At 43.5% G+C, this 24861-nt stretch overlaps 1 protein-coding gene across 3 annotated transcripts in view; it reads right to left on the reverse strand.

Moving 5' to 3' along the window:
* igsf9ba (immunoglobulin superfamily, member 9Ba) overlaps positions 1-24153 on the reverse strand; it is a 76878-nt gene extending 52725 nt beyond the window's left edge. For all 3 annotated transcript variants that reach the window (XM_031790898.1, XM_031790896.1, XM_031790897.1), the window contains exon 1: positions 23892-24153. In XM_031790898.1, coding sequence (XP_031646758.1) covers positions 23892-23955 — 64 coding nt within the window. In that variant the 5' untranslated portion in view covers positions 23956-24153. The remainder of the gene's footprint in view (positions 1-23891) is intronic.
* Between the last annotated feature and the right edge of the window lie 708 nt (positions 24154-24861).

Below are 24861 nucleotides of genomic sequence, written 5' to 3' on the forward strand. Positions count from 1 at the left end.
GCCTCCCCACCTCTGCTCTCACTGAGCCAGCTTGGATCTCTGGATCCCATCCGACAGACTGAGTATGGCCGCCCCTCTGCCCTCTCTCCCCTCGCCCTGGGGGGAACATCACTTCAGGGATCAAGAGACATGCTAATGATTCACTCGACAGAAATACTGTCTGAATAACTTTCATTAACACTATCACTTGCATTATGGCTGCTAATGTTTTCAGGAAGTACAGCATCCGAGTTTAGTAGTGGCAAAGAAAGGCTACGCCTCAGGATGGGGAAAGGGTAGCAGTACGATTATCTAGGTAGGTTTCTGTAATGGAACTGTGTTGTGTGTGTAAATCATTGTCAGTGTTGTGTAAAATAGGAAATGCTACGGTTTCCATTGTTCCTTTACAATTAAACACCCTCAACTTAAAACCCCAAATATTTTCTTCCATTCCTTTTCTTTCAGTGATAATGCCTCTTTACGTCTATATCAGGCTCCACCCCTGAAGGTCCTATGCATCAGTCAGTGATTGTGTTTACCAGTTTAATCTGCTTTATCCGGTGGAAGAGTTAATCCCCTTTATTTGATTTAGCCAGCACAGCTTTTGGATTGAAACAGAGCAGAATTAATCAAATTACACTTTTTGTTAAAGTGGAGATGTGGTCTACCAGTCACAGGCCTTACTCCTGGAATCTGCCATTGTGTCTCTCTGGTAAGCGATGCAAAAAACAGCAGTGTAAAAATCCATGGCTTAGTGTTAATGACCAGCCCACTGGAACACGTGCCATACGCCGAGTAACTGGACCTTGCACATGACCACAATACAGCCTGTAGCTAAGACCTAAAGCCAAAGCTAAACAAACCAGAAACACAGCCTACACAAGCATTAGAAAATATACGGAGGCTAAGTAGCCTACAAGCTAGACTCAAAGAGACCACTTACAGGGAAGGGAATGAGTAAAGAGCACCTATAACCTATAATAAAGCTAAATATGCATATACAGTGCCTTGTGAAAGTATAATAATATAATAATTTTGCACGCCCAATTTTTCCGTTTTTGATTTGTTCAAAAAGTTTGAAATATCCAATAAATGTCGTTCCACTTCATGATTGTGTCCCACTTGTTGTTGATTCTTCACAAAAAAAATACAGTTTAATATCTTTATGTTTGAAGCCTGAAATGTGGCAAAAGGTCGCAAAGTTCAAGGGGGCCGAATACTTTCGCAAGGCACTGTACTTATCATGCTTATTGAAAGTACAAATGTGCACTTTCAGTGTAAATTCTAACTGGTAATGGTATTATATTACACTGTGATAAGATGCAGGAAATAGAAGGAGAACATCAGTAGCATCAGTTGCATCTGATGCATCAGTGACAGAGAGGACTGAGTGAGAGGAAACTGAGTGGTGATGGCTGAAGGGTGGTAGACATGGTAGAGGGGACTGAGTGGTGATGGCTGGAGGGCTGTAGTCATGGTAGAGGAGACTGAGTGGTGATGGCTGAAGGGCGGTAGACATGGTAGAGTAGACTGAGTGGTGATGGCTGGAGGGCAGTAGACATGGTAGAGGGGACTGAGTGGTGAGGGCTGGAGGGAGGTAGACATGGTAGAGGAGACTGAGTGGTGATGGCTGAGGACTGAGTGAGAGGGGACTGAGTGGTGATGGCTGGAGGGTGGTAGACATGGTAGAGGAGACTGAGTGGTGATGGCTGAAGGGTGATAGACATGGTAGAGGAGACTGAGTGGTGATGGCTGGAGGGTGGTAGACATGGTAGAGGAGACTGAGTGGTGATGGCTGGAGGGTGGTAGACATGGTAGAGGAGACTGAGTGGTGATGGCTGGAGGGTGGTAGACATGGTAGAGGAGACTGAGTGGTGATGGCTGGAGGGCAGTAGACATGGTAGAGGGGACTGAGTGGCGATGGCTGGAGGACTGAGTGAGAGGAGACTGAGTAGTGATGGCAGGAGGGTGGTAGACATGGTAGAGGAGACTGAGTGGTGATGGCTGGAGGGTGGTAGACATGGTAGAGGAGACTGAGTGGTGATGGCTGGAGGGTGGTAGACATGGTAAAGAAGACTGAGTGGTGATGGCTGGAGGGTGGTAGACATGGTAGAGGAGACTGAGTGGTGATGGCTGGAGGGTGGTAGACATGGTAGAGGAGACTGAGTGGTGATGGCTGGAGGGTGGTAGACATGGTAGAGGAGACTGAGTGGTGATGGCTGGAGGGTGGTAGACATGGTAGAGGAGACTGAGTGGTGATGGCTGGAGGGTGGTAGACATGGTAGAGGAGAGTGAGTGGTGGTGTTTGGAGGGTGGTAGACATGGTAGAGGAGTCTCAGTGGTGATGGCTGGAGGGTGGTAGATATGGTAGAGGAGACTGAGTGGTGATGGCTGGAGGGAGGTAGACATGGTAGAGGAGACTGAGTGGTGATGGCTGGAGGGTGGTAGACATGGTAGAGGAGACTGAGTGGTGATGGCTGGAGGGAGGTAGACATGGTAGAGGAGACTGAGTGGTGATGGCTGGAGGGTGGTAGACATGGCAGAGGAGACTGAGTGGTGATGGCTGGAGGGTGGTAGACATGGTAGAGGAGAGTGAGTGGTGATGGCTGGAGGGTGGTAGACATGGTAGAGGAGACTGAGTGGTGATGGCTGGAGGGTGGTAGACATGGTAGAGGAGACTGAGTGGTGATGGCTGGAGGGTGGTAGACATGGTAGAGGAGACTGAGTGGTGATGGCTGGAGGGTGGTAGATATGGTAGAGGAGACTGAGTGGTGATGGCTGGAGGGTGGTAGACATGGTAGAGGAGTCTCAGTGGTAATGGCTGGAGGGTGGTAGATATGGTAGAGGAGACTGAGTGGTGATGGCTGGAGGGCGGTAGACATGGTAGAGGAGACTGAGTGGTGATGGCTGGAGGGCGGTAGACATGGTAGAGGAGACTGAGTGGTGATGGCTGGAGGGTGGTAGACATGGTAGAGGAGAGTGAGTGGTGATGGCTGGAGGGAGGTAGACATGGTAGAGGAGACTGAGTGGTGATGGCTGGAGGGTGGTAGACATGGTAGAGGAGAGTGAGTGGTGATGGCTGGAGGGTGGTAGACATGGTAGAGGAGAGTGAGTGGTGATGGCTGGAGGGTGGTAGACATGGTAGAGGAGACTGAGTGGTGATGGCTGGAGGGTGGTAGACATGGTAGAGGAGACTGAGTGGTGATGGCTGGAGGGTGGTAGACATGGTAGAGGAGTCTCAGTGGTGATGGCTGGAGGGTGGTAGATATGGTAGAGAAGACTGAGTGGTGATGGCTGGAGGGTGGTAGACATGGTAGAGGAGTCTCAGTGGTGATGGCTGGAGGGTGGTAGACATGGTAGAAGAGACTGAGTGGTGATGGCTGGAGGGTGGTAGACATGGTAGAGGAGTCTCAGTGGTGATGGCTGGAGGGTGGTAGACATGGTGCCGCTGCTCCACAGACCGTAAACACCATGACCTAATGCGCTTGTGTGGAAAGCTGTTCCCCCCACTCTGCTTCTGTCGCACAACAAAATCACATGAGCCCTGCAGGACCCGACCCGGGCTAATTAAGTCTCCTTCACTCTGTCAGTTCACACCACACCCACTTAAGATCTTACTTTGAACTGACTTTACATGCATTAACTAATCTCCATTTAAATTGTTGCTAACTTGTTGAGTCGATTACATTTAGCCTTCACCTTTACACACGCCTTAACGCCCCTATTTATAACACCTTCATAACATATTAGTTGTGCAGCATACATTACACACCCCATATTTCGATCATAGACTACTCCTATCTCCTCTCAGTTTTCACAGCACCCTTTTACTGTGTGTTGTAGCTACCTAATGACTGGATCTATTTTCAGAAAACGAATCTATTCATTTGGAGAATCTATTCAGCAGTATGTGATGGACAACACTGTATTTTTCTGTAGAAGACTTATCAGAGAATTCAATACTCAGTTACCTGAAATCGTGCCCTCTTCTATCAATTTAAAATATTTTTATTGACTCAACATGTGTCTTCCACACTAATAGATTATAAGGCATCTAGATAGTTTGGATTACTTATAAGGTGATCAACAACTGTAACCCATGAGCAAGAGAAAAGCAATACATTACATGGGCTACTTTACAAACACTGGTTAAGCTAAATGAGCCTCCCCTTGCCGGAAAACCACATGATTTCACATGAAACCACATTATTATTATTTTTTTCCATCGTTGTCAGTGATCAGGCCTACTACTGTTGTGTCGTCGGCAAACTTAATGATGGTGTTGGAATCGTGCTTGGCCATGCAGTCACGGGTTAACAGGGAATATAACAGGAGACTGAGCACGCACCCCTGAGGGGACCCTGGCAGATGTGTTGTTACTTACCCTTACCACCTGGGTGGCGGCCTGTTAGGAAGTTGCAGAGGGAGGTGTTTAGTCCCAGGGTCCTTAGCTTAGTGATGAGCTTTGAGGGCACTATGGTGTTGAACGCTGAGCTGTAGTCAATGAATAGCATTCTCACATAGGTGTTCCTTTTGTCCAGGTTGGAAAAGGCAGTGTGGAGTGCAATAGAGATTGCATCATCTGTGGGTCTGTTGGGGCGGTATGCAAATTGGAGTGGGTCTAGGTTTTCTGGGATAATGGTGTTGATATGAGCCATGACCAGCCTTTCAAAGTACTTCATATCTACAGATGTGAGTGCTACGGGTCGGTCATTTAGGCCGGTTACCTTGGTGTTCTTGTGCACAGGGACTATGGTGGTCTGCTTGAAACATGTTGATATTGCAGACTCGGTCAGGGACAGGTTGAAAATGTCCTTCAAGACACTTGCCAGCTGGTCAGCGCATGCTCGGAGTACACGTCCTGGTAATCCGCCTGGCCATGTGGCTTTGTGAATGTTGACCTGTTTAAAGGTCTTACTCACATCGGTTACGGAGAGAGTGATAACGCAGCATAGAAGTTATTTAGTTCGTCTGGTAGGCTCATGTCACTGGGCAGCTCGCGGCTGTGCTTCCTTTTGTAGTCCATAATAATTTGCAAGCCCTGCCACATCCGGCGAGCATCGGAGGCGGTGTAGTACGATTCAATCTTCGTTCCTTTATTGACGATTTGCCTGTTTGACCTCCATCTTTTCTTCATGCAAATGATGGGGATTTGGGCCTGTTCCCGAGAAAGCAGTATATCCTTCGCTACGGACACATTAAAGAAAAAATCTTTGTCAAGTTCGAGGTGAGTAATCGCTGTTCTGATGTCCAGAAGCGATGGTAGCAGCAACATTATATACAAAATAAGTTACAAACAACGTGAAAAACGCATGTACAACGTTTTCTTCTCTATTCATGTGTTCACATGTTTTTTACGTAAGGGACCAATCAGGCCAAGTACTATCCACACAAGTTGAGGAGGATAAAATATTATCCACATTGTTTGGCTTGAGAACTAAGTGCTGTCACATTATAAATCCTATACTCTATGCTTGGGGCACAGCAGTACTGAAACCCATTGGTTCTCTGCAGACAGTTCAGGTTTCAGGAGTTCTTTTTGGATCCTTGTCGGCCTTCCCTGAGAGCAGTAAGTTCTGGGCAGGGGAATAGAGCAATGTAGGAATTACTATAAAGACCCATGATAATATACTGCCTGGCTAATAACTCCCCAATACCTTCATGAGATCATCACAAGGGGACAAGGTTCACTGATACCGCCGTTTTCATTTCCTTAATGGAGACACAGTGACCCGGCAGGGTTTATGGGAGCTTTTTCAAGGGAACATATTTACGCTCTCAACAAGACATAAATGCCAGCGGTGCAAATCATGATATAGGCCCTCCCTGTTCTAACCTCCACTACCTCTTCACAGGTTGAGCTTATCTCAAAGACCAGGTGTCATCACTGAGGCACCAATACATCTAACAAAAAGACCACATGTCAATATATTATAGCCTGCCCTATATTAGTTTAGTAACAACCTTCTTAGACATCTAATTCAGAACTACTGTATGTTTTAATGTATCTAAACTTGGGCTGTGGCGGTCACGAAATTTCGACAGCCAAGGCAATTGACCGTTTATTAACATAAACACATTTAGTATCTCCTGGCTTTCACACATAGCCAACAAGTAACAGATGCAGACCTTTGGAACATCTACATTTTAAAAAGTCTAATACGTCCATGTAATATAGCCTACACCTTCACAATAAATACATTATTTATTTTAGACAGGTCTAAAAAGCATGATATGAAGAAAATGTAGTCTATTTCAGAAGAACAGAATAGCATACTCTGAGTTATCCTTATGTTAGGTTCTGATCTGGCCATGACAAATGGCTTTGGGATACACTAGTTAATTTAGCTGACAAGATTTGCTTAGAACTCTGTGGCATTATTTTATATTATTTTATAGTATGAAGAATACAGTTGAACAAAGCTGAATAAAATAGAAAGGATATTTTCTCCAAATGATTTGAGGGAGTGCGCACATGTGTTTATTCTGTGTTGATCAGTTAACAAAGAAATAGATATTCCTATATGCTTAATTTAGAGTTGTTAATTTAACTTTAGATGTTCTACAAATGTTGGGCTATTTGTTTTGATTTTTAATACATTGTAAGGCTGTATGATGCGACTCTAATGATGATTTGAAAAAAGACACTTGAAAGGCTTTATTTTTTGTGCAGGCTGTAGACACTACATCAGTCACTCATTCACAATTTGACAAGCACTTGATAATGCCTAGAATTTCATGGCGGCATCCCCTTTGTGTGGCTGTACTGCAGTCTATAAAAATCCATGCCTTTTGCAGTGTAGGGGCCTTTGTGCCATTCTCCCTGAGTGCTGCATGCACTCCATCACGTGATCGGGTCTTTCTCACAGGCTACAAGTGAAGACAGACACATCGAAGACGCAACTGCGCGTGTCCTTACAATTCCAGGGTGATTATTGAAGATATTGGAACTGTCCACATTTACTTTTCGTTAGCCAACAAGATGAGTAGGCCTAACGAACAGCAAAAGCACTAGCCTATGTCAATCTACTATCCCCCATAGTACAAAAGTCGACATATTCTATTCAATGCGAGAAATAAATATTCCAAACATAGTCTGGGACAGTTGTGCCAAATTAATACAACCACTAGCATCCCCCAAAAAATTGCATTCCAATGTGGCTGACGCAACAGATCAGAACGCTTAGCTTAAAATATTGATAAACTATTAGGCTATTTCTTCACATTATAAGCTCAGCAATGCGCACATGGTAGTAGGCTATAAGTGAGAATGTTTCATTAGCGGAAAACACCATTATCAAAAGTGACCGCAAATGCAATTCTGAATGTAATGCTTTTATTATAAAGGTGCCTTTTTATGGTGAAAATAATCTTCCCCAAACTTCAAATTCATGTGCTGCTTATGTATGCCAGTTAGTGTCACGGATCCCTCCGGAACTGTCATTACGCACACCTGGTCCCTATTCCCATTTGATTAGTAATTGTATAAGTGTGCCCTTTGTTCACCATTGTCCTGTCGATAATTGTTTCAATGTCCGTTGGTCATGTGAGTACCTGTGCTGTGTTGTTATGGCTTTCGTGCGACGTGTACTGTGCAGATGATTACAGGTCTCATCCCGTGTGATAATCATTGTGCGATTGTGTATTTATTCAAGGTACTCCTCGCTTTTTTGTTTGGGTCTCAACCCTGTGTTTTGTATAGTGTTTGTTTGGACTTTGTCCCCGCGCCTGTACATGGCACGCTGTAATTTGTGTAAATAAAAAACCCTATTACGCATTCATGCGCTTGTCTCCCGACCATTAATACTGACGTGACAGTTAGGCTCTACACCCCTTGTAAAGCAGAGTTATTTGCTTAATTTTAAGAAGTTATTTGGCCACTTTAGTTGTGATACAAACCTTATTAAAACATATAGGCCTATGGTCTAGGCTACATGAGGTGTGAGACTGACCTTATTAAAACATATAGGCCTATGGGCTAGGCTACATGAGGTGTGATACACACCTTATTAAAACATATAGGCCTATGGGCTAGGCTACATGAGGTGTGATACAAACCTTATTAAAACATATAGGCCTATGGGCTAGACTACATGAGGTGTGATACAAACCTTATTAAAACATATAGGCCTATGGGCTAGGCTACATGAGGTGTGATACAAACCTTATTAAAACATATAGGCCCATGGGCTAGGCTACATGAGGTGTGCGACTATGATTAGAAAAAGTCGCAAAAAAAGGCATTGCTTCTTATGCTCGGCATCATTAATAATATATAATTTACAAGTGATAGGCTAATATTGTCACCTATCAGACGATTCTTGATTTAATATGTATATATACTAACTAATATGTGTAAAATTTGTTTTGATTTAGAATGCACCATTATTATGCACCGTATCGAAACAGGGGCAGTGTAAAAAAACAAACATGTCATCTATGCACTTAGTGAATGGCCAACGCTTTTCCCCTGGTTTTTTTTCATGCCAGCCTGGTAGTCTATACTCCTGTTGTAAATATAAGCAATGTGCTTAATATTAGGAAAGTTGAGAAATAAATTTAGTAGGCCTAGCCTATAGAAAGCTGATGGGTTCCTCTTTTTAGTAGTGTGTTTGATTCGATTTTTGAAAACATTTGCATTAATGTCAGAGTGATTAGAGGGACAATAGAGTGCTGAGTACCAGGCAGTTAGCAAGTTTGGTAGGCTACTAATGACCAGCATCAGAGCTTGGAGAAAACCTAATTACCATGACTAAACAGTCATGAGGAATTTGACTGCCTTCATGACTAGTGACCACCGGTGTGCGTAATACGGTCACCACAACAGCCCTAATCCTAACTCCTAACTACAACTAACAGTAGTGCTGATCCTGCTCAAAACAAATTCCTGAAGGGACGACTTTATCCAGTACACTATGCTGCTGTCTACCTCTGTTAGGTAAATTAGCTAAATCAGAGGCAGTTCATGTCAGAGTACAATGCCGGGCAATAATTCCAGATTTTGGCACCAGTTAAATAGGCAGGCTCACTACCAATACTAGACACAGTTACTCACTGCAAGCAGTCTCCTTCTGTTGCAGCTCACTTAATCAATAAAATACATCTATTCTGAGTCAATCAACATCTGTCCAGAGCAGAACCGAAATGTTCACAGTAGAACAGCATGTACAGTTAGGAGTTAAATCCGCTGGAGATTCTAACCTGCCTTTTGAGCCGCAGTGACGATAAAGGCACTTGCATGAAAAGTACTCTTTACTGTACTTGCAATAACGATCACATATTTGTGTGTGTGTGTGTGTGTGTGTGGACGCGCGATGCACTTTGGGCTGTAATTATACCAGCTAGAACAATAGCCGTGAAATATTTTGACATTATCGAAGGCCAATGTGATAAGAGATCATTTACAATTTGAATAAATCTAAATAATAAATGTACTACATTTGGAGCCATTGTGGGGTTTTCATGTCACCCCAGGGTGCCTAAATCCTTTTCCTGACACTGACTCAATCTGTGACAAATCTACCATCAAAACATTCCAAGGTAGAGATTGGAGATGGTGATGGTGCACGTGAAGGCCCCTCCTCCAGCCTCCCTAAGCACAGCCCCTCCCAACTCCATGGGCACCGGACCGGGACTGCTGGGAGATGGAACCGACAGAGCCCCTTCAGGACGTCCACAGATGACCAGCAGGTTATCCAACCGGATGGACAGATCCACCAGCTGGTCAAAGGTGATGATGGCATCCCTGCAGGCCAACTCCTGTCGGACATCCTCATGCAGGCTGCATCGATAGTGGTCGATGTGGGCCCTGTCGTTCCATCCTGCTCCGGCGGCCAAGGTCCGGAAGAGTCATTCCCCCGCCACTCTACCTCCGGGCGGATGGTCAAAGACGGCCCGGAATCGGCGGGTGAACTCCTCGAAGTGGTCCAACGCCGCGTCTTCCTCTCTCCACATGGTGTTTGCCCACTCCAGAGCTCTCCCCAAGAGGCATGAGATGAGGGCGGATATTCTCTCCCTTCCTGAGGGAGCTGGGTGAACGGTGGCCAGGTAGAGGTCCAGTTTTAAAAGGAACTCTTGGCACTGTGCTGCCGTCCCATCATACTCCCTGGAAGGGAGAGACGCATCCCACTGGAGCTGGATCCAGACAGGACGGGTAGAGGTAACCCCGGTTGTGCTGGTCGAGGTGCTGGAGAGACTTCCTGTCTCTCCCAGCGGTCCCTGGTCTGGACAACGAGATCCATCATGGCACCGAGATGATGTAGCATTGCCGCATGTTCCTGGACGCGCTCCTCGACTCCTCTGACTGGGGCACCTGCTCCTGTTGACTCCATAGTTGGTGTAAGATTCCAGAGGGCGAGGAGCAGGGCGATCCGGCCAGCAACGGTGGAATTCTCGCAGCAGTTCAGGGTCCAATACATCAGTCAACGGAACCCAGCACCTCTCCTCCGGACCGTACCCCTCCCACTAGAAAGAGTGCTGAAAAGGTATGTGCCATTGAAATCCTTTTTTCTTTCTGAAGACGAAGGCCCTGTTGTCCTGTGAACAATGTTCGAAGATCCACTGACTGAACTTTGGCTGGCCTTTGTCCATGGAAACTTGACCGTATTCAGGGACACGATCAAGATGCTTGAAGGTTAGGACCGCTGTACTGTGGAGTCAGCTGCAATTCTGAGAAACATTGAGGCAAAATTGACTGCAAGACGTAATGACAACTTCATTCCAGTTTTGGTCAGAGGACTTCTGAGAGAGCTAGAGGGAAATGGAGCCATGTCTAAAGAGAGCTTTCTCAAAAGATCCCAATCATTCTCCACTACGGCTGTGAACTACTTGCAAGCATGGGGAAAGCACACAGATAGTCTAAAAGATTTACATTGTCTCCTTTTAAAAAGGCAACTTCTGCATGAAGAGATCCAGAAGGCAGCAGGCACACTGCAGGAAAAATGCACCAATGTGACAATCAATGGGGATGCATTGTTTGACGAGGTTACTAGCCTGCAAGAGTTCCTAAAGGGGGGATCGCTTGAAGAATGGAAAACATCTGAGACACCGCTTAGTCAGAGATGGAGCGCGGTGGTTAACCACTTAAAAGAGAACGACATCCCACACACTAACCTGACTAGATTAGTGTCTGTTGTCATGTGAAAACCTGGAAGTAATGCACCGGTCGAGAGAGTGTTCTCCCAAATGAATGATATATGGACAGAAGAAATAGGTTCACTATTTCTACCATCAAGTCCATGCTTATTGTGAAGACAAAATTCAACCTCCCCTGCCAGGAGTTCATGGAGAAGCTGGCCAAAAACAGATCAATCCTGAAGAAGATACATTCTTCTGAGAAATATACAGATTAGGTTGGTATAAGTACATTATGTAGTTACCAATCTCGTCATCGTCTTATTTCTTTATTTTGTTGTTAAGTATTTCACACATACTATTGTCTGTTTTTTCCATTTTGCTCATATTCTCTTCTGCTCTTATTCTACCAGGCCACTGAATGGCTGTTCAGATCTGACAGCTCTGTCTTGTCTGTAGTGTTTCTGTAATACAGTTGTTTTCTCTGTATCACAGTGGGCCTGTTAGACTAAATACATGAACCCGGAATTGTTCCCCTTTTTTATTTCATGGATAATAACATTGGATATTTTAATTATATATTGACAGCCGAACTGGAAATGTCCCCGGTTTTCATTTCAGAAATCTGGTCACCGTATTGTATATAGCCTCACTTGTTATTTTACTGCTGCTGTTTAATTATTTGCTACTTTTATTTTCTATTTTTTACTTAACACTTACTTTAATTTGTTGTCTTAACTTCGTAAAGCATTGTTGGTTAAGGGCTTGCAAGTAAGCATTTCATTGTATTTGGAGCATGTAACATGTAACAAATACAAATACAATTTGATTTGATTTGATCCTAACCTTAATTAACCCCTAATCCTAACTTTAACCCTTAGCCTCGCTAACATTAGTGACCTAGCTAACATAGCTAATGTTGGCCACAACAAATTTGAACTTTTGAAAAACTTTTTTGTGTACCTGAAACCAAGTTCGAATAAATAATTTGTGTCTATTTCACTTTAATCTGTGATAGCGTGTTGAGAACTTTGAGAGAGATATGAAATCGGGCATTGAGCTAAGGTGAATATGACACTACAAGCACTTCAGTACCAGCACAGACAGTGTTCTGGTGTATGTATGTGATGCAATACCATGAGTACTAGGATATGAGCACAGATTAAGCTGGACAGAACACACAATGTCCAGGATGTAATGGAATAATATAGACTAGAGAAGGAATCTCAATGATGTGCAGTGACTGGGCTGGATGGGCCACTGACAGGGTGGTAATTGAATGACAGCCTGCATGTGCTGACGGTCACATCAGAGCACAGTGTGTGTGTGTGTGTGTGTGTGTGTGTGTGTGTGTGTGTGTGTGTGTGTGTGTGTGTGTGTGTGTGTGTGTGTGTGTGTGTGTGTGTGTGTGTGTGTGTGTGTGTGTGTGTGTGTGTGTTGTTGTGACTGCTATTTAATAAATCAAATAATTACCTACTACATTTCAGTATTACTTGACTAAATTAATCATGTAACAATTAACTCTTTAGGAATTTGGGGCACCACGGGAACAGTTGTTTACAGAGATACTATCTCCCGACTTAAACTCTAAAGATTATCTAAATATCTCTTACATCAATAACAGTCAATTATTAATTATTATCTCATCAGTCTCATTCTGAACGTTGCATAATCCTTGGATGTCTGCATGAACCCTAACCTAAGTGATGAATCAGTGATACAAAAATTGGCTTAAATATTTATTTACTAACTAGCTAAGAATACAGAATACGTAAACACATACCAACATACAGCTGAAGTTGGAAGTTTACAAACACTTAGGTTGGAGTCATTAAAACTCATTTTCAACCACTCCACAAATGTCTTTTTAACAAACTATAGTTTTGGCAAGCCGGTTGGGACATCTACTTTGTGCATGACACAATACATTTTTCCAACATAGTTTACAAACAGATTATTTCACTTATAAATTCACTGTATCACAATTCCAGTGGGTCAAAAGTGTACATACACTAAGTTGACTGTGCCTTTAAACAGCTTGGAAAATTCCAGAAAAGTATGCTATGGCTTTAGAAGCTTCTGATAGGCTAATTGACATCATTTGAGTCAATTGGAAGTGGACCTGTGAATGTATTTCAAGGCATACCTTCAAACTCACTGCCTCTTTGCTTGACATCATGGGGAAATCAAAAGAAATCAGCCAATACTTCAGAAAACAATTGTGGACCTCAACAAGGTTGAAGGTCACCTTCAATTCCTACTTCATTAACTCTGTCAGGGTACTGACACAGAACCCCTCCACAGTGCTAGTGAATGACGCTCAACCTGTCTTCATCATAAGGGAGGTTTCTGAGTCAAAGGTGAACAAGGTGATTAGCTCACTAAAGAACTCTAAAGCCAAAGATGTGTTTGGGCTGGACTCTACCTTTCTTAAGAACTACAAAGAGTCACTCATTGGCCCCATTACTAAGGTCACCAACACATCTATTGGTCACGGGGTGTTTCCAAGGGTATGGAAGTCGGCCATAATAATGGCCATCTTTAAATTGGCAACCCTGCTGACGTGAGTAACTACATGCCCATTAGTATACTACCTGTGGTGTCAAAGGTTGTTGAAAAGTGTGTAGCAGAACAACTGATTGCCCACCTCAACAACAGCCACTTCACATTACACTCCATGCAGTTTGGCTTCAGAGCGAAACACTCCACAGAAACGGCCAACTGCTTTCTTCTGGAAAATGTGAAGTCCAAGATGGACAAAGGGGGCGTTGTTGGGGCTGTGTTTCTGGACCTAAGGAAGGCTCTGATACTGTTAACCATGAGATTCTCATCACAAAATTGTCCAAGTTCAACTTTTCCCCTGATGCCTTGAGATTGATGAAATCATACCTTGAAGGCAGAACTCGGTGTCAGAGTGAGCAATGAGCTGTCGCCCAATCTTAGCTATGATGTGGGCGTGCCCCAAGGGTCAATACTGGGGCCCCTCCTGTTCAGCCTGTACATCTGCCTTCTGTCTGTACTGGGTCTGAAGTTCAAATGTATGCAGATGATACAGTGATATATGTGCATGCAAAGAGCAAACAACAAGCTGCACAAGAACTCACAACTGTAATGGTCCAGGTTACAAAGTGGCTCAGTGACTCGTGTTTGCATCTCAATGTGAAAAAAACTGTTTGCATGTTCTTCACAAAGAGGGCAACAGATGCTACTGAACCAGATGTCTATGTGTCAGGGGAGAAGCTCCAGGTGGTATCTGATTTTAAGTACCTTGGCATCATACTTGATTCCAACCTCGCTTTTAAAAAGCATGTGAAAAAGGTCATTCAACCAAATTCAACCTAGCTAATTTCCGATTTCTACGAAATTGTTTGACTACAGAGGTAGCAAAACTGTACTTCAAATCTATGATACTCCCCCACTTAACATACTGCTTGACTAGTTGGGCCCAAGCTTGCTGTACAACATTAAAACCTATTCAGTCTGTATACAAACAGGCTTTCACTGTGCTTGATAGGAAGCCCAATAGCCATCATCACTGTTACATCCTCAGAAAGCATGAGCTCCTGAGTTGGGAAAATCTTGTGCAATACACCGATGCATGTCTTGTATTCAAGATCCTAAATGGTCTGGCTCCCCCTCCACTCAGTATTTCTGTTAAACAGAAAACCCAAACATATGGCAGCAGATCCACAAGGTCTGCCATGAGAGGTGACTGTATAGTTCCCTTAAGGAATAGTACCTTTAGTAAATCCGCTTTCTCTGTGAGAGCTTCCCATGTCTGGAATACACTGCCATCAGACACAAATAACTGCACCACCTATCACACTTTCACAAAATGTATGAAGACATGGCTAAAGGTCAATCAGATTTGTGAACATAATCCCTAGCTGTGTATTGCCGCTTTCCATGTTGTCTGTTGTCTGTAGCTTGTGAGGTGTGGAAACACTTTGTTGCTTTTCTGAATGTTGTCTTGCTGCTTTTTGTTCTATGTTGCTCTGTCTGTATGCTACGTCTTGCTTGTCCTATGTTGCTCTGTCTGTATGCTACGTCTTGCTTGTCCTATGTTGCTCTGTCTGTATGCTACGTCTTGCTTGTCCTATGTTGCTCTGTGTGTGCTCACTGCTCAATGTTTGTCTATATTGTAATTGTTTTTAATAACCTGCCCAGGGACTGCGGTTGAAAATTAGCCGGCTGGCTAAAACCGGCACTTTTCCTGAAACGTTGATTAATGTACACTGTCCCTGTAAATATAAAATAAACTCAAACAAGTCTGGTTCATCCTTGGGAGCAATTTCCAAACACCTGAAGGTACCACGTTCATCTGTACAAACAATAGCACGCAAGTATAAACACCATCGGACCAAGCAGCCATCATACAGCTCACAAAGGAGACGTGTTCTGTCTCCTAGAGATGAATGTACTTTGGTGCGAAAAGTGCAAATCAATCCCAGAACAACAGCAAAGGACCTTGTGAAGATGCTGGAGGAAACAGGTACAAAATTATCTATATCCACAGTAAAAGGAGACCAATATCAATATAACCTGAAAGGCCGCTCAGCAAGGAAGAAGCCAATGCTCCAAAACCGTCATAAAAAGCCAGACAACGGTTTGCAACTGCACATGGGAACAAATATAGTACTTTTTGAGAAATGTCCTCTGGTCTGATGAAACAAAAATAAAACTGTTTGGCCATAATGACCATCTTTATGTTTGGAGGAAAAAGGGGGAGGCTTGCAAGCCGAAGAACACCATCCCAACTGTGAAGCACGGGGGTGGCAGCATCATATTGTGGGGGTGCTTTGCTGCAGCAGGGACTGGTGAGGGAGGAAAATTCTGCAGATATATTGAAGCAACATCTCAAGACATCAGTCAGGAAGTTAAAGCTTGGTCACAAATGGGTCTTCCAAATGGACAATGACCCCAAACATACTTCCAAAGATGTGGAAAAATGGCTTAAGAACAACAAAGCCAGGGTATTGGAGTGGTCATCACAAAGCCCTGACCTCCATCCTATAGAAAATTTTAGGCAGAGCTGAAAAAGCATGTGCAAGCAAGGAGGCCTACAAACGGACTCAGTTACACCAGCTCTGTCAGGAGGAATGGGCCAAAATTCACCCAAGTTATTGTGGGAAGCTTGTGGTAGGTTACCCAAAATGTTTGACCCAAGTTAAACAATTTAAAGGCAATGCTACCAAACACTAATTGAGTGTATGTAAACTTCTGACCCACAGACCTCCTGGGTTCGCACCCAGGCTCTGTCGTAACCGGCCACGACCGGTAGGGATATCCTTGTCTCATCGTGCACCAGCGACTCCTGTAGCGGGCCAGGCGCGGTGCGCGCTAACCAAGGTTGCCAGGCAGGTGCACGCTGTTTCCTCCTACACATTGGTGCGGCTGGCTTCCGGGTTGGATGCTCGCTGTGTTAAGAAGCAGTGCGGCTTGGTTGGGTTGTGTATCGGAGGACGCATGACTTTCAACTTTCGTCTCTCCCGAGCCCATACGGGAGTTGTAGCAATGAGACAAGATAGTAGCTACTATCAATTGGATACCATGAAATTGGGGAGAAAAAGGGGTAAAATTACAAAAAAAATAAAAATAAATAAACAAATAAGGTCTGTGTTTCGTGCAGGCTTAAACCGCCTCAGCGTTTTGACACCCGTGTAAATCTCACTAGGATAAGGTAACGTTTGTCAAAATATTTTCATAAATCCACTCTACAAAAAAATAAAAATTATTATTAGCCAATATTGATCAGAGTTACCTTGTCCTATGGATATCTACACAGTTATAAAATTGGCAAGGTGGTGTAAGCCTACACGAAACACAGACCTTATTTTAAGTTAATCTAAAAATATCCTATGGAATAAATGAATGAAGGAACCGCTTTTCAAATTTTGCAGGTGTCATGGGAATTATGACTCGCACTTTGGTAGTCAATTCTTACCATGTCCATTGTTAAAATAGGATTTTCTGCATATAGAAATTACAGTTTTTGTTTTCAACATTCATCACAGGCAACTTAAACTCTATTATTATTCAAACAGTTGAGAATATTTGTCTCCTAAGCAGACTCTTCAGTATCATTGTCACTTCAGAGCTGTGTGTGTGTTTTACAGATGGCAGAGAAAAGCAGAGCACCAGTGTGGGACTATTACATGGAATTGGCACCAGGGAAAGCAAGGTGTCTTATTTGTGATAAAGATATAAGCATGGGGTTAGCAACAGCTAAATCAAAAAATACCACCAACCTGTGGAATCACCTTAATAAGAACACCCATCCAAAATCCCATATATATATTATATTAAGTTCAAATAAAAGTGTTCATTGTTCATTCAGTATTGTTGCAATTGTCATTATTACAAAAATGTGTGTATATATATATATATATATATACAGTGGGGCAAAAACGTATTTAGTCAGCCACCAATTGTGCAAGTTCTCCCACTTAAAAATATGAGAGAGGCCTGTAATTTTCATCATAGGTACACTTCAACTATGACAGACAAAATGGAGAAAACAAATCCAGAAAATCACATTGTAGGATTTTTAATGAATTTATTAGCAAATTATGGTGGAAAATAAGTATTTGGTCACCTACAAACAAGCAAGATTTCTGGCTCTCACAGACCTGTAACTTCTTCTTTAAGAGGCTCCTCTCTCCTCCACTCGTTACCTGTATTAATGGCACCTGTTTGAACTTGTTATCAGTATAAAAGACACCTATCCACAACCTCAAACAGTCACACTCCAAACTCCACTATGGCCAATACCAAAGAGCTGTCAAAGGACACCAGAAACAAAATTGTAGACCTGCGCCAGGCTGCGAAGACTGAATCTGCAATAGATAAGCAGCTTGGTTTGAAGAAATCAACTGTGGGAGCAATTATTAGGAAATGGAAGACATACAAGACCACTGATAATCTCCCTCGATCTGGGGCTCCACGCAAGATCTCACCCCGTGGGGTCAAAATGATCACAAGAGCGGTGAGCAGAAATCCCAGAACCACACGGGGGGACCTAGTGAAGGACCTGCAGAGAGCTGGGACCAAAGTAACAAAGCCTACCATTAGTAACACACTACGCCGCCAGGGACTCAAATCCTGCAGTGCCAGACTTGTCCCCCTAATTAAGCCAGTACATGTCCAGGCCTGTCTGAAGTTTGCTAGAGAGCATTTGGATGATCCAGAAGAAGATTGGGAGAATGTCATATGGTCAGATGAAACCAAAATATAACTTTTTGGTAAAAACTCAACTCGTCGTGTTTGGACGACAAAGAATCCTGAGTTGCATCCAAAGAACACCATACCTACTGTGAAGCATGGGGGTGGAAACATCATGCTTTGGGGCTGTTTTTCTGCAAAGGGACCAGGACGACTGATCCGTGTAAAGGAAAGAATGAATGGGGCCATGTATCGTGAGATTTTGAGTGAAAACCTCCTTCCATCAGCAAGGGCATTGAAGATGAAACGTGTCTGGGTCTTTCAGCATGACAATGATCCCAAACACACCGCCCGGGCAACGAAGGAGTGGCTTCGTAAGAAGCATTTCAAGGTCCTGGAGTGGCCTAGCCAGTCTCCAGATCTCAACCCATAGAAAATCTTTGGAGGGAGTTGAAAGTCAGTGTTGCCCAGCAACAGCCCCAAAATATCACTGCTCTAGAGGAGATCTGCATGGAGGAATGGGCCAAAATACCAGCAACAGTGTGTGAAAACCTTGTGAAGACTTAAAGAAAAACGTTTGACCTCTGTCATTGCCAACAAGGGGTATATAACAAAGTATTGAGATAAACTTTTGTTATATACATTTTAAAAATCGTCCGATTAATCGGTAGCAGCTTTTTTTGTCTTCCAATAATCGGTATCGGCGTTGAAAAATCATAATCAGTCGACCTCTAGTTGAGATCTGGTGACTGAGATGGCAATGGCATTTGGTTTACTTTTTTTTTGCTCATCAAACCATTCAGTTACCACTCATGCCCTGTGGATGGGGGCATTGTCATCCTATGGGGCATAGCCATGGTAGCCAAAATAATGGCCTCCCAGCATTTTATACATGACCCAAAACATGATGGGATGTTAATTTCTGAATTAACTAAGAAACCACACCTGTGTGGAAGCATGTCCTTTCAATATACTTTGTATCCCTCATTTACTCAAGTGTTTCCATTATTTTTACCCGTATGTCAAGTAGGTTACTTATCAACCTTTCCAAAATCTCTAACTGAGTACTGATAACATCTATAAGTAAAAGTGATGACAACAGAGGAAAAAAAACATTGAATAAATTCCCTGGTTTTACCGAAAACCAGGTTAGAGGATTCCCAGAATCAGGAGGGAATAAGCAGGAAATCCAGAATTCTCCAACCAGAATTTCTGGAAAACCAGGGAATTTATTGAAAGTTCTGGACATTTTGCAACCCTAAGCAGGAATCATTGTGTGGAGAAGGCAACCTTGCATGACAGGGAACATAGAATGCAGATTAGTAATCCTATTCCTTCTACTCAATGCGAGCTAGTAGCCCTTCCTTCTACACACAACATATGCTTGTGAGCACAGCACACTCTCCTACATGAAAAGCAGCCTCATGAACACTACCTCCTACACAGGCTGCCCACTACTACACAACACAGTTGAGAGGCCAGGCCACCGCAGGCTAGCTGCCTGCTTTCTCTGAAACACCAGTGGCATTCAGCTGACAGACAAGAGACCTGGGTGTCATATACCTTTAAAACACATCTCTGTCCTGACAAGCCAGTGTTGTGAGCCAGCCCAGCATAGTCAGTCTCTCTCCCCTCCACTCTCTGGCCCTCTGTAGCTGCACGTCCCCCTAAGACAAGCGCAGCCCAATTAAGGACAGGCCCCAGCCCTCAGTCGACAATGAGCTGACACCTGCTCCTGCCTGGGCACTGGGCACAGAGAGGGGGTGTGAAACAGGCCAGACGTGCGTGCCAGAGGCCTAAAGGCCAATTCAACACTGTGGGGCACTGCCAGAGGTGCACATTACAGGAAATCAGGATATAAGGAGGGTGGCGCCTGCCCTGCCCTGTGCCAGCCAGGGGTTGTAAGTCACTGACATTTCCCCATGCTAACACGGATCGAGTCACACACAGACTCAACTTCATTCCTTTTTTAAATAAGTAGTAGATTCTTCAGCCATAATAACCTGATAGTGTTGTAAATTAATTGCATCAAGAAGCATGCTTATTAGCACTTTCATATGGCTTTTCTAATTACAGTTGGTTATTGAAAATAATGTTAATTCAACATCGATAAATCAAATAAATTGCACAGCCCTCAAGAACAAGTGTGAGTGATGGAATCTGCTCGATAAATTCCATGCAGCTTTCAGAACTCTAAAACATCCCAGTCAGTCACAGACTGCCCTGTCTCTACCACTCTCCTCTCCTCTCACTCTACTTCACACTATTAGGTCTCTCTACCCTCTCTCTCTCTCTGTCTCTACCCTCCCTTTCGCTCTGTCTCTACCCTCTCTCTCTGTCTCTACCCTCCCTCTCTCTCTGTCTCTACCCTCTCTCTTTCTGTCTCTACCCTCTCTCTCTCTGTCTCTGCCCTCTCTCTCTGTATCTAACATCTCTGTATCTACCCTCTTTCTCTGTGTCTCTACCCTCCATCTATCTCTGTCTCTACCCTCCCTTTATCTATCTATCTCTCTCTCTTTCTCTACCCCCTCACCCTCTCTCTTCTCTCTCTTTCTCTCTCTCTACCCTCTTTTTCTCTCTCTCTACCCTCCCTCTCCCTTTGTATCTACCCTCTCTTTCTCTCTCTCTCTACCTTCTCTCGCTACCCTCTCGTTCTGTCTCCCTGCCTTCTCTCTCTCTGTCTCTACCCTCTCTCTCTCTACCCTCTCTATCTACACTCTCTCTCTATCTACCCTCTCACTCTGCCACACTCAGTCTCACTCACTATGTCAATAACAGAGACATACATTGAATCTCTTAATATGACTGTTATTTTTTCCCTATTTAAATCTTTGGAACCTCCCTGTTCAATGATGGAATCCATTTTCTTCTTGACTGCCTGAGTGGTGCTTGCGGTTTTACTACCCTCGGGATTCTTGTGAGACTTTTCAGGATTGGCACTTTCCTTGGGAGCAGATAGGCCTGTAGATCATCAAACCTCAACTAAGCATCACATACAGTACAGCCAGAAACTATGAGTGATTGAATAAGGAATAAATTCCTGATTGCTGTAAATTTCTGTGAGTTGCTGTGGCAGATACAGTACTAGCATTATATTAATTTTCATCAAACTGGGAGGGAGAGCCAGCCTTTGTTTTGTATGGTTACACTAGTTTGTCAGAAGTGTGAGTAGTCAACCAGAGAGAGAACTGGGGTCTTCAACCAGGCCCGTTCCTCACTCTGGCTTTCCCAGAATGCTCCAGGCTTTGTTTGCATGGAGATTCCACTGGGAGCGTACTGGCCGAGGCGAGAGGAGTGGTTGCAGCAGAAAGAGCTGGCACATGCCCAGTGCTGTGCTGGCAGAAGTCTGCCTTCCACAGCTTGAGCACAGGGCTTTCTCTAGGCTGGGTTTACAAGCTTTACTCCCATGATTGGGAGAGTAAATAGAGCATATGCCTGACAGTGAATGAGTGAGGGTATAGGTTGTATGTCTGAGTGAAAGTGAGTGAGTGCGTGACTGAGAGAGTGAGTGACTGAGGGAGTGAGTGAAGTGAGTGAGGTATTTGTTGGTGAATGGGCACTATAGGTGAGTGAATGATAACAGAGAACGATTTAATGAATGAGTGAGAGAGAGAGAGAGAGAGAGAGAGAGAGAGAGAGAGAGAGAGAGAGAGAGAAGAGACTAGATTGCCTAGACTAGACTGCCTGTATCCTCTCAGGCATGGAAAAGGAAAGGGAAAGGGGATACCTAGTCACTTGTACAACTGAATGCATTCAACTGAAATGTGTCTTCCACATTTAATTCAACCCCTCTCAATCAGAGGTGCGGGTCCTGCCTTAATCAACATCCACGTCATCGGCGCTCAGGGAACAGGAAGGCAGTCATGGTACAGGAGGATGAAACACATATTGCCAGGGACTGGGAATGGGGTCATACCCATGTCAATTCAGGAGATAAATTCAAATTGAATTCATGCCCATTGTTTGCAACAATGATTTTTGCTTCTGAATTAATTTTCTGAATTGATTGGTTTGAAATGGAATTGACCCCAACCCTACTGGGGACAATACCCTCTACTCTGACATTTGATCTCATCTACCAACATGCCTAACACAGAGATAGCAAATGCAACAGCCAAATGATGCAGACATTCTTAGAAAGTATACCAATGGAATGTATATTTTTCCACATACGCTGTTTAACCTAATATTTGCATAGGCAGTTTTCAGATTTGTGTAATCACATTTCAGCGGTTGACAGTTTTCTAAAACGTTTTTTTTATGGAAAAATAAATCCTAACCCTAACCAAAATGAATGGTGGGATTAAAAAGAAAAAACAACAACATTGTATAGCCCACTGGTAATACCTAGGTAATACATATTTCAGGGTTGGAACTGGCAGTGACTGAATGTGACTGCTATATGAGAGACCAAGACAGGTATGAATTATCAAAGAAACAGCATAAAGGAAATAATAATGTATGTTTTGACTAACTAATATCTAATTATGTTTCATATAGAAAAACGAACCCCTGGCCCTCACAAATCCTAATGGTCAAATAAAACCGAAAGCAGAGTAACTTTAGACAGAGGATGAGGGGTCATTGAGCTCAGTCATCATCATATGACGACTCGAGAAAGGACTCCCCCATCTGGACACTATTGGAAGAGCAAGGTTAAGTCAGTCCATGGGTCAACACAGTAGTTTCATGAAAATGTGAACAAACTTGCATAATTTATATTGTAATTATTAAACAGTTCATTGCGCCACTCCAGACCATTTGGTAAACATCTCTAATGGGCACTGCATCAGTCACAACTGTCAGTTACTGACACATCACACACAGCAGTTACATACCATCTGAAATACAATTTAAACAGACAAATTCAAATCAAATGTTATTGGTCACATACACATATTTAGCAGATGTTATTGCGGATGTAGCAAAATGCTTGTGTTCCTAGCTCCAACAGTGCAGTAATATCTAACAATTCACAACAATACACACAAATCTAAAGTCAGATTAAATAAATACATTCATGCACAGACAAGTTCCAATGTCATGTGACTATATTGCTGCATTGAGGAGTTACTTTGCCATGCTGGAAACTAGTGAAGCAGTCACACCCCTTTTTGTCAAATGATCACATTTGAGACTGCTGACACCTCTACTGATCATGACAGATTTTCTTCGAAAGCAAATATCAGAAGAAAAACGTGTTTCATTTAGTGTTTTTTTGCCTTTTATCTGACCCATCTGAAACACGTCCTGACTGTATAGGCTACTATCACTGTACATAGAAATATGTACTTACAGTAGAGAGAGTAATATGCTTGTAGTATTTTTCTGCTCAAAAATGGAGGAATTATTTTACACAGAATTATGCAATATTATGTATCACTTATTTGTCCTTTCAAATATGAGTTTTTAGGCTCTTTAGGCTATATTACATGATAATTGCATGATAAGGAGGAGGCTAATATTTTCCCTAAAATATTTAGAAATACAAATAAACCAAGGCAGAACTTTCACGTGACTAGAGAAAATGCAGCCATTTATATCAATGAAAAACAGTTATTGCGTTTATCTACCAATTTAGAATGAGCATGCTATGCAAAGGCCAGCAGCAAACCCACATGCAGTCGCTCAAAATTATATATTATGGGCGACACAACATATATTGCACTTCAACTCACCTTGAGCGGCCGTTCCTCTGGTGCTGAATACACTTGCTATCAAAGTGGCCACATACCAAATCATAGTACTATTGCCGACCAGCTATTACAACGCAAAGTGCCCCGTTCAACGAATCTGTCATATTCGACCTTGCACCGCGCGCGCTCTTATCGACGCCCTTTTATTCATATTCTATGCACTTTCCTATCGGCGATTCCCTTCATCCCTTCCCTCCCCCGTCCATCCGTCCGCATCCTCCCTCGAAGAGACAGAGCACCTGCACCGCGGCGATTGTAGTAGACCGAGCTGTTTTACGAGTGCATAGTGAAATCTTTGTGAGAATTTAGCCACTAGGTCCGCCTCTTCTATCATTGGATTGGTTGCTGATAGAGGATTTGGGGCGTGTATTGGCTATTATTCCGCCCCTTACTATCGAATGACAGGAGGACAGACGCGTACCAATTCAAGGTGAGTTGGAGCGTGCCGTAGTAGTAGAACCGCAGTATCATGCGCATTGACAGAGAGCCGAGTCCGCATCTTTAAATGCCTGTCTTGAAGTGTCCCTTAACACGTGGCACCATGATTGTTCAATACTGACCAGTATATTGAGAACCTTTGAACATGCACTCATTCTTCATGTCAATGTTGGCATATATAGTCATGCTGCGAGCTACAGTATGCTGGTGATGCGCAAGAGCCATGATGTCTGTGCCGTTCCTCAGTCTCTCCTATGTCTGTCGCTCATTCACAGCCTCTAGCTGTGTTCTTGTCTTTATCACCGGGTTAAAACGGTCCCTTTCTGATACTACAACCTCGGCTAATGTGTTGGGTGTGGCGACAGATGCAAACATTGTTTTCCCCTCTATTTCTTCGAGGAGGCTGCCTTGTCTGCTGATGCTCCCAATCCAGCTGTAGCCTAGCTACACATGGCATATCGTTGGAACCGTATCCGCACGCTCATTTTACATCTCCATTCAGTGAAAATGTAGA

The sequence above is a fragment of the Oncorhynchus kisutch genome, linkage group LG15 (assembly GCF_002021735.2).
Source record: "Oncorhynchus kisutch isolate 150728-3 linkage group LG15, Okis_V2, whole genome shotgun sequence".
NCBI classification, from domain to species: Eukaryota; Metazoa; Chordata; class Actinopteri; order Salmoniformes; family Salmonidae; genus Oncorhynchus; species Oncorhynchus kisutch.